Source organism: Rousettus aegyptiacus, unplaced genomic scaffold (genome assembly GCF_014176215.1).
Source record: "Rousettus aegyptiacus isolate mRouAeg1 unplaced genomic scaffold, mRouAeg1.p scaffold_m13_p_3, whole genome shotgun sequence".
Taxonomy (NCBI): Eukaryota; Metazoa; Chordata; class Mammalia; order Chiroptera; family Pteropodidae; genus Rousettus; species Rousettus aegyptiacus.
In genome coordinates, this window is record NW_023416306.1 from 117,882,245 (window position 1) to 117,892,420 (window position 10,176).

Genomic DNA, 10,176 nt, shown 5'->3' on the forward strand with positions numbered 1-10,176 from the left:
TCTCTTGGGTCAGAGGAAATTGTCACCTTCCAAGTTATAGGACAGACAATGACCAGCTTGAACCCCCAGCCCAAAGTCAGCAGAAAGGGAGACTGGTGACTAGGTTGGGGGTTCCTTGTCTGGAGGGTCTTTTCTGGAAGTCCCAGACATCTCCTCTCAGGATCCTTCCTTGCATTCCCTTCCCCACAGGTCTGAGTTCCCTCAGAAATATTACTGGTGGTTTTTCCAGACTGTTCCAGGTGAGAGCCCTCTCTGCTCTATGAATTTCTGGGTCTGGCTTCAAGCTCCAGGGTCTGAGTTCCGTCTACCACAGGGCAGCCCAGTGGTACTCTCTGGGCTCTCATGGTGAGTCAGGCTCTGCCCTGTGGAGGGTAGGAAACTGCTTTCTGGACTTTCTCTCAGGAGCTTGGCTGGGCCCCCACCCCAACTCTAAACTCATTCTTCCCTCTGTGAAATGGGAGCTGTCCCCTTCCACTTCCCCAACACACACACACACACCCCTACCATGACAGTGGCTCTGAGGAACACTGTGCCCCAGCTACATAGGGAAGGACCAGGCTCTTTGTCAAGCCTAGCAGACCCCACCCCCACCCCCACCCTTATCCCCACCCCCTTTTAGTTTGTCTTGATGAGAGTTGTTTAGGGGCACATTCCTTACTCCCCAAAATCACCCATTTTGGAGCTATTAGCTGTAAATCTATTCAAACACTTCTTGAACCTATTTATATTTTCAGTCTGTTCCCTCCTTAGGGTAACACGTTATCTACACTTGCTCTTCTGTGAAACACAGCACAGTTTATTTTATTTTATTTTATTTATTTTATTTTTTTTAAATCCTAAAATGATCTGCTTTGAACTTCAGAGAGTACTTGCTAATTCCTACGCACTGGGATTTGGAGGATAAGGCTGCATTTATGCTCTCTCCTCCGTTCTGTACTTTATAGGCTTTGGTTAGATCCCTTCTTAACCTCTGCTTTTCCATATTGCAGGGTTCTAATCTTCCTAATTTCTGCCTCCCTCCTTCTTGTTCACTTGAGGAGCAATTCTCTGGCCCCTCCACTCCTGCTCTGGCTCCAGTATCACCCCCCTGTACAGCGCAGGCCTGGGATTCCCTATGAGGAGGTGCCTTGCACCAACTCTGGGCTGAACCCAGGGTGGCTCTGATGGTGGCACTTACTCACCAGTGCTTATGCTGTGTGCTGCGGTAGCCAAATGGAGTGCTGCAGGGTCACTGACCAAGCCTTGTGTCCATGAGGGCAGGGCCTGCAATGTCCAGATTTCAACCCAGAGGGCCCAGAGTAGACACAATGTATATTCATTCATTCATCACACATTTATAAAAGGCCAACAGTGTGCCAGACCCTATAGTAGACACTAGGATTCAGTGGTGAACTAGCTTAGCCTGGTCTTTGTTCTTGTGGACCTCGAGAGTCAGAAAAGTGGCAAACATAAAAAAATATAATGACACATGTGCCCGATCTTGTCTGATCTTGGAAGCTAAGCAGGGTCGAGCCTGGTTAGTACTTGGATGGGAGACCACCTAGGAAGACCAGGTGCTGTAGGCAAAAAAAAAAAAAAAAGGACACAGGTACTTGAAAAATAACAATCATTACAAGGTTCTATGAAGGATAAGTAAGGTCTGTTGAAGTGGAAGGTACCTGTGATCCATGGTGTTGGGGAAGAGGAACAGAGAAGGATACTGGGGCTTTTCCTACCCCCTCCTAGGGCAGCAGAGTAGAAAAGGGACCCAGACTCTTGGCAGCCTCAGAACAGCCCTACTCCTTTGCCCTTCACTGCTTGTTTTTTTGCAGGCCTCACGGGGGTCATAATGCTCCTGGTCCTGGCCATCATGTACGTCTTCGCCTCCCACCACTTCCGACGCCGCAGCTTCCGGGGCTTCTGGCTGACTCACCACCTCTACATTTTGCTCTACGTCCTGGTGAGGGCTTTTGGTTCTAAGACAGGGTCTGGGCAAGATGATCCCAGAGAGGCCATGAGGGCTGATACATCAGTTCTCCATCCCCTTAGTTATTTCAAGTATCCTCTTCATTTTTCACTTAAAAGATGGAGATTATAGTATGGGACTCTCGAGTAGACTGACCTTAATGTGTAGTACTTGGGAGATGGACTCTCTGGTGTGGGTTTTGCAGTAGCAGCCCTACCAGGCTGACGTTCATTCCTTATAAACACCCCCACATCATTTGTGCCCAGCCAATCTTTCCCCACTATGGGTGGCTGGTTTAGCTCCTGGATGGACAGCCTACACTCAAGGGAAAATCACCCCTTTTTAGAGAAACTTATCTTAATTGGGTTATGCCACTTTTTTTTCTCATACTGTTTCCTAGGCTGTTAGGTGGCAGCTAAATACCACCTATAAAGTAAATAAGCATGCTCAAAATGTCTTCGCTTAGATTGTTGATAAAATGGATTTTTAACGTTCCATCTGTCCCCTTTCCCTCTCCTTAATCTGGACTCCTGCCTCCCTCCCTTCTGTACTGTTCCCTTCACCTTTCCCAGCTGTTTTGTCATCAGCTGCTTCAGCTGGTTGGTTCCAGAGCTGACTCTGATCTGTGCCCCTGTGTCATGACTCTGCTTAGCCTACCTTTCTCATGGACACACTTAGTTCCCCCAAAGAGCACCCTGACAGCTTTGTTTAGAAGCTGAACTAAGTCCCAAGACTCCTAAATCCCCAATGGTGACAGCTTGGCTGCCAGCATTCAAAAAGTGTGGAGCCCATATGGCTTCCCTCTCTACCACCTAGCTCCCGGCAGAACTGTGCACAGGACTGCTCTTGTCCTGAGACAGACTGAGAGAGTCTACCATTGCCTGGGTCAGGCTGGCCCCTGTGGTCAGCCCTGCCTTCTCCCTAGTGCAGTTCTATCCTCACTGATAGGTAGGAGGGTCTGTTTCTATCTTGCCTGGGGCTCAGCACTTCACGGTTCTGAAGATGACTGCCTCTCCTTGGCTTAGGTTGTTTCCTAGAACTGATGATGTTTGTTTCCTAAGAAATCTCTCTCTTTTTCGGAAGCTGTGGCTAATTTATTCCTCCCTCTCTACCTTCTTAGTAATGGGTGGAGCCCTAGCAACCTGGGTTACTATTTCTATTAGGGGTAGAGGTGATGTTCTTGTTCCTGGTGAAAAAGCAGCTTCTTTGAACTAGATGGGAGACCCAGAAGAATAGCGAGACTGGCTCCCTGAAACCAAGACTCCTTTCTGATTATCCCTAGTTTGGGGGATCACTGGAGTTCAGAACCACCCTTTCTGCCAGTAAGAAAGTCAGCAGCTCAGAAAGGTGCAGCCCCTCTCCTGGGCAGCTTGGGAGTGTCTCCCCTGGGGGGAATCAGGGCCCAAACCACCTGCTCCCTTACCTTTTATTCCAGGTGTGGCCACTTGACCTCAGGCAGAAAGAAAAGTTACAAGTGAAGGACTCAGTGCAGCGTAGGCCCTGAGGAAAGATGTCCAGGCTCCTGATCCAGGCTGGAGAGGGCGAGGCGAGCACAGCAGAAGCTGAGCTGGCAGGATGCCCGGCTCCTCAGCCAACCATGAGTCTGCAGTGGCTTTGTGGTTTAAAAGTAGAGCCAACACCAAATGGGGTGTATAAACAAAGGAGCATGAAGTCACCCTGACATTGTTCACAGCCTGGTTAGATGCTCAGAAAGCCTTGGGGTTGGGTGTGGGCTCCACAATAAAAGAGGAATTTGGGGGAACCAGAGCTAGTTCAGAGGAGAGCCCAGAGAGTTTTAAGTTAGTCCTGTGGGGAAAGGCTCAAAAATTCAGAACACTCAGCTGGAGGAAGGAAGAGCTGAATGAGGAACCAGAGTTCAGTTTAACAATTATGTGTTGAGGGTCTGTTATGTCCTATCTCAGTGCTGAGCCCTGCAGAGGAAGAGGAGACTCTAAATTCTGCCCTCAGGAACTTAGGATTTATTGTAGAGATAAGTGCCATGCATGTGAAATGATCAAAATGAGCAGACAATATAGGATTAACTGTTGAGCCAAGTATTCTGAACAGTAAGTTACAAGAGCCCACTGAAGAGAGTTTTATTTGGGCCAAACTAGTTAGGGAAGACTTTGGGGAAAAGATGGGAATTGAGCCAAGCCTTAAGGAGAGATAAGCTGAGGTTTGACAGGGCAGAGTGGAAGCTGAATTACATTCCAGGTACAAGGGAGGGTATGGGCACAGGTGCAGAGGTGGGAATGATGATAAAATATTCACGACACAGAGGAGACAGACATAGCTGTGGATAGCCATAGGGCATTAGGTGGTGGCAAGCCAGACATGGTGAACCTGTGTGGGCTGGGCTGAAGCTGAGGGACTGTGACTCAGCTGAGAGGTCACGCTACATGGGAGAGCATAGAAAGAGCAGAGCAAGAGAGTAAAGAAATAAGGCTGGGCCAACACGCAGGATTGAGGCGGGGAAAGGGACAGAGGCAGTGTAGGAGATGGAAAGTGAGTGGCTTGAGAGGGAACGAGGGACAACCAGTAGAATGTTGTTGCAGAAGTAGCAAGGAGGGGGTGGTCACTATGCTACAGGCTGCTAAGGATGGGAGCGAAAGTGGTCTGAAAAGAGACCTTGCAGTTTGGCCTTTCAGGAGCCCTCAGTGAGCAGGTCCTGAGAAGAGGTAGAGGCAGGAGCCAGACTGACTAGACTCAGAGCAAGCAAGTGAGAAGAATGGCGCAAGTAGTGCCTGACCAGCTTGTTGGGAAAAGAGCCAGAACTGGACAATAGCTGTTAGTTTTTTCATAGAAAAAAGGGATTGCTTATGTATTCTTAGACTCCAAAGGCGCATGATAAGTTGGGGGAAACTTTTTTCATTGACTCAACTGTTACCGAGTGCCTACTGTGTGGCAGACAGAAACTGCAAGGAGCTGAGAGTATAGTGGCAAATAAAATGTCCTTACTCCTATAACAGTAAACATGTCAATGAATGAAAAAACAAGGTTATTATGGATGATGACAAGTGCTCTGACAGGAGTTAACAGGGAGATGTAAGAGAAGGGAGTAATGGAAGGCCTGAGGAGGTGGCGTTTCTGGTGAGACCTGAAAAATGAGATGGTGATAATCATGGGAAAAAAAACAAGGGAAGGGCATCCTCAGCAGAAGGAAGAGCAGGTGCAAAAGTCCTGAAGCAGAAAAGACTTGCTATGTTTGAAGAAGAGAGAGAGAGAGAGAGAAATGCCGGTAGACAAGGGCCAGAGCATCGCAAGGCCTTGTGGTACAATGGGAAGTCCACTAAGGCTTTTTAGTCTGGGTATGACATGATAAAATAAACTTTAATAAGTCATACTGGCTGCCTTGAAGAGAATGGATTATAGTGGGGCAACCCAGTGGAGGACCAGTTAGGAGACTACTACATGAGTGCAGGTGAAAGTCAGCGTGGTTTGGTCTAGGATGATGTCAGAAAGATGCAAACAGTCTTGTTGATCATAAATGCTTTGGAGGATGGGGTTGGGATTGCTTAAGTTGTGGAACCTGGAGGGAGCATGGCACACAGTGAGGTGGGAATTGGATGTCTTTTGGAAGGATGCAGGAGTCTAAGCCTCAAGCTGACCTCAGACCCTGTTGTGGATGTGGTTGAGTCTGAACAGTACTTTTCATTCTATCCAGCTCATCATCCATGGCAGCTTCGCTCTGATCCAGCTGCCCCGTTTCCACCTCTTCTTCCTGGTGCCTGCGCTAATCTATGGTGGGGACAAGCTGGTGAGCCTGAGCCGGAAGAAGGTGGAGATCAGCGTGGTGAAGGCAGAGCTGCTGCCTTCAGGTACAAGCCTAGAGGTTGTCAAGGAACCAGACTGGTGGTACTAAGGAAGGTGACAGAGCAGGGGCAGAGCCTGGGCCCCACAATCTCCTAGCCTGGCCCAATAGAGTTGGCAGGGGCCTTGGGGTGTCAGGGACAAAAGGGCTGGTAAGAGAAACTCTTTGCCAGGGAACTGGAGCCTCTCTTATAACAAAGAGGAGGAGCCCAGGTCAGCCTGCCCCTTGCCCACTGACTACCATTCCTGGTGTTACTTAGCTCCTCCTCAGGGTAGACATGGAGGGGGGGAATTACTTCTGATTGGGGGGAGACCTCCCCTGTTATATTTCAGAAGCAGAGCTGAGGATGCAGGTGGTGCAACTCTCTAGAGGCCACGGTGTTATTGTTGGCTTTAGGACAGCAGCCTCCCACCCATTTCCCCTCCTCAGGAGTGACCCATCTGCAGTTCCAGCGGCCCCAAGGCTTTGAATACAAGTCAGGACAGTGGGTGCGGATTGCCTGCCTGGCTCTGGGGACCACCGAGTACCACCCCTTCACGCTGACTTCCGCACCCCATGAGGACACGCTCAGCCTGCACATCCGGGCAGTGGGGCCCTGGACCACTCGCCTCAGGGAGATCTACTCACCCCCGACAGACAGCTGTGCCAGATACCCAAAGGTGCCCAGACCCAGGCCAGATGTGCCACATGCTCCCACATCCCTTTAGCAGGCCTTGGCCCTGCAGCACCAGACTCCTCACTGTGCTGCCACCCATCTAGAGACTGGTTGTTCTGGATAATGCCACAGTCCCCCTCTTCCTCCTCACTCCATAAATCTATCTGTCTTTCCTTGCCATTTCTGGCTTCAGAACTATAGTGTTAGCTGAGCTTTAACTCAAATCTGCTCCCCTCCTTGCAGCTGTACCTCGATGGACCATTTGGAGAGGGCCACCAGGAGTGGCATAAGTTTGAGGTGTCAGTGCTGGTGGGAGGAGGCATTGGGGTCACCCCCTTTGCCTCCATCCTCAAAGACCTGGTTTTCAAATCATCAGTCAGCTGCCAAGTGTACTGTAAAAAGGTGAGTGCCCCCTCCACCGGCCAGCCCATGACCCTGCTTCCTATCACTATGTCCATCTATGCCTGTCTCTTCTGCCTCTGTTCTTGGTCTCCCTGCTCTGGGCAAGGCCAAGCTGCCCTGACCCTGGCAGGGGCCGGTGGGTAAAGGTGTTCAGGATATCCCTGGACCCTACAGGTCAGAGTTAATTTGTTGATTCTCCCAGGCTCCTTCCCTTAGTTATGGGCACCCCACATAAGATTTGCTTTTGAGAGTCTCTCTATGCAGGGCTAGAGAGGGGTAAAGAAACCCATTCCCTCTTACAGTGGCTTTACAGAGGCTAGCACTTGAGGCATTGTCAGGCTGGGTGATGGCAGGGCACACTTGGGGTGGGGCACAGGTGAAACCGGCTTTGTTCTCAAGATGAAGAGGATGGGGGTGGGGGTGGCAAGGCAGGGCCGATGAGCCTGGCTGAGTCCGGGAACACAGCCCAGACCCTCAGGTTCCCTCCACTCTAGGCCCCATCACCCTAGCCTGGATCTGGTGGCAGGCCCCTGCTTGTCTCCCTAGGCCTGGCAAGTGAATTAGGGGCGCAGGAATGCAGCGGGCAGAAGCTCAACCTATAGGCTGTCAGCATTCAGAGAGTAACAGACAGCTAGCTCCCTGCTCTTCTGTCCATGCCAGTTCTGCCTCTGCTTCTTAACCCACACAGCTCCACTTCTCCCCATCAGGAACTGGAGGTAGATTTTCCCCATGGCAGCTTCCATCTTCCCAATTTCTCTGAGTCCATTCCTATCCCTTCCAGGCATCCCACAGGGTCTTCCCTGAGGCTGCTCTGTCCATAGCAGGACTTTCTCCCTCTGGGCTAGGGTTGGTTGGGAGCCTGGCAGCCTGAGGAGGGGTGACTGGAGGGAACAGCAGGGAAGGCTCAGCATGAAAAAGCTACTTCCCACCCCATTGGACCTTTAGCACTGAGAAAGGACTCTTTCTTAGTGCTCCATGCTGTCATTCACTTATACTTCTCTATGCCCTCGGGCAACTCCATCTCCTGCCCCAGAACCTGGCCCTATGGCTCCACACACTCCAACTCCCCAGGCTGTCTGGGGAGAGGCACAAACTGGTTGAGACCAGAAGAGGTCTGTTGGGGTGGGATCCCTGGGATGCAGGGAGCTGAGCTGAGCTGGGTCCTAAGCTCCAGCCACGTGTCCCCAGATCTACTTCATCTGGGTAACACGGACCCAGCGGCAGTTCGAGTGGCTGGCAGACATCATCCGGGAGGTGGAGGAGAATGACTGCCAGGACCTAGTGTCCGTGCACATTTACATCACCCAGCTGGCTGAGAAGTTCGACCTCAGGACCACCATGCTGGTATGTCAGGGCCAGATGGGCAGGGCATCTCAGTGGGTGTGTGGGTTGGCAGGGTAAGGCAGGATGGCCAGGGCAGGTGGGTGGACAGCCAGGCTCAGTTGGCAGGAGGCACAGAGCTGGTGGCTCCAGTACTCAGCCTCCAGCTCCTTCCCTACCCCAGGCTTTAGGCTGGCTTGGGCTAGGCACTGACCCTGATTGTCCTTGGCCTGACCTTCCCTTGTGTCCCCAGTACATTTGTGAGAGGCACTTCCAGAAGGTGCTGAACCGGAGTCTGTTCACGGGCCTGCGCTCTGTCACCCATTTTGGCCGCCCCCCCTTCGAGTCTTTCTTCAACTCCCTGCAAGAGGTTCACCCACAGGTCAGTTCCCACCACATAACCAGGTTCTTTTCACTTTATCATCTGGGGTCTGAACAAAGCTCTCTAACCTGCTCCATCAGAGAAGAAATTGGCTACTAATGAGAATCCATCCCCTGGGAGATTGGTGGAATAATGGAATTGGAAAGGAGAAGTGGGGGTCACCGTGAGGGTTTAAGGGAGGAAGCAGGTGACAGGGACCTGCCATTTCTGAAGCCATGATATCTTATCCAAAAGAAAAAGCTCAACAATTGTGCTAGCCCTCACCATAAACTCAGTGCTACCATTACCACTGACACTGAGCCAGGCCTCATCCTGGACAGAGAGACAATCTTCACCATGAACACTGGGCAAACCACTGTTCCCATAAATACTGGGTTAGCCCTTAATGAGACACTGAGCTATCTTTCAACTTGAACATTGATTAACTCAGCCCCTATTAGAAACATTGATCTTGCACTTGAAGCTTGCAAATGTCTTGGAGAGGATAGAGGCTAGACCCACAGAGAGCAAGTCTACCAAAATTGAGTTAGACTTAACACTGAGCCGGCCCTCACCACACATGGTAGGAGTAAATCTTCATCAGGAACATAGAATGAGTCCTCATTAAGGACTCTTGATGGTCTGTAACATGGACTCTGAGCTGGGCCTCCCTCTGAATACTGAGCTAGCTCTCACTTCTATCTCCCCCAACAGGTCCGGAAGATCGGGGTGTTTAGCTGTGGCCCTCCTGGCATGACCAAGAATGTGGAAAAGGCCTGTCAGCTTATTAACAGGCAGGATCGGACTCATTTCTCCCACCATTATGAGAACTTCTAAGCCTCCTTGTCCAGGGATTCCACACACTACCCAGCTGAGAGGAATTACATGCGGCATCTCAACTTTGTACTTCCTATTTCGTGTTCCCTTAGCCTTCACCCTATTCCCACCTCCCAATCTTGGTCTAAGTGGTCATTGTCAGTCATCCCATGTGGGTTCAGAGACCTGCAGACTTATAATGTCTCAGCCTGGAGAAATTGGAGGCACTGTGTGGGGACTAGAAGTTGGGAGCTATGATCTTTTTGAGGCAAAGTGACACCTCTTCTTCCAAACTAAGAAACTTCAAAAAATTGGAGCTGACAAGTGTGTGTGTGTGTGTGTGTGTGTGCGCGCGCGCGCGCGCTGGCGCATGAGGGCTATGAGCCTAAGGATGACGTGGGAGCTCAGATGCTGTCATCTTAGAACCTCTCTCCCAAATCCTCCCCTCCTCTGGGGTCCCCACTGTCAAAAGGCTGGAAAATACCTTGGAGGGGGTAGAGGCTGGACCCACAGAGAGCAATTTATAGGAACTCCCTCAGCACCCCATTCTAACACACAACTGATCTTCTCTCCCAAGTTTTTAAATAGGCACTGTAGTCAGAACCTGGCCCAATATCTATGTAGTACTCTTCAGTCCTTCTCTACTCTTCTGGGTTTTTTTATTCTGTCTCCAGGTGGGGTAGGTATTGGCAGAGGAAGCCACTCAACCAGCCAGTTGACCTAGGCCAGTGCAGACATTCTCTCTGAGCTTGCCAGTATCCACTGAATAAAGAAACCCACCCAAGGCCAAGTGCCCCAGCTGGAGACCCCTTTCCCGGCTCAGAGGCACCCTTCCTAACAGAGGGCTAGTGTGAGGCTTCTGGAGG

The 10,176-nt window shown here is 50.7% G+C and overlaps 1 protein-coding gene across 1 annotated transcript in view; it reads left to right on the forward strand.

Annotated features, from left to right (window-relative positions):
• DUOX1 (dual oxidase 1) overlaps positions 1-9,631 on the forward strand; it is a 31,919-nt gene extending 22,288 nt beyond the window's left edge. Inside the window, exons 27-34 of the mRNA XM_036217896.1 lie at positions 190-239; positions 1,812-1,939; positions 5,610-5,763; positions 6,186-6,415; positions 6,655-6,813; positions 8,002-8,157; positions 8,387-8,515; positions 9,209-9,631. Coding sequence (XP_036073789.1) covers positions 190-239; positions 1,812-1,939; positions 5,610-5,763; positions 6,186-6,415; positions 6,655-6,813; positions 8,002-8,157; positions 8,387-8,515; positions 9,209-9,331 — 1,129 coding nt within the window. The 3' untranslated portion in view covers positions 9,332-9,631. The remainder of the gene's footprint in view (positions 1-189; positions 240-1,811; positions 1,940-5,609; positions 5,764-6,185; positions 6,416-6,654; positions 6,814-8,001; positions 8,158-8,386; positions 8,516-9,208) is intronic.
• Positions 9,632-10,176: the final 545 nt, after the last annotated feature.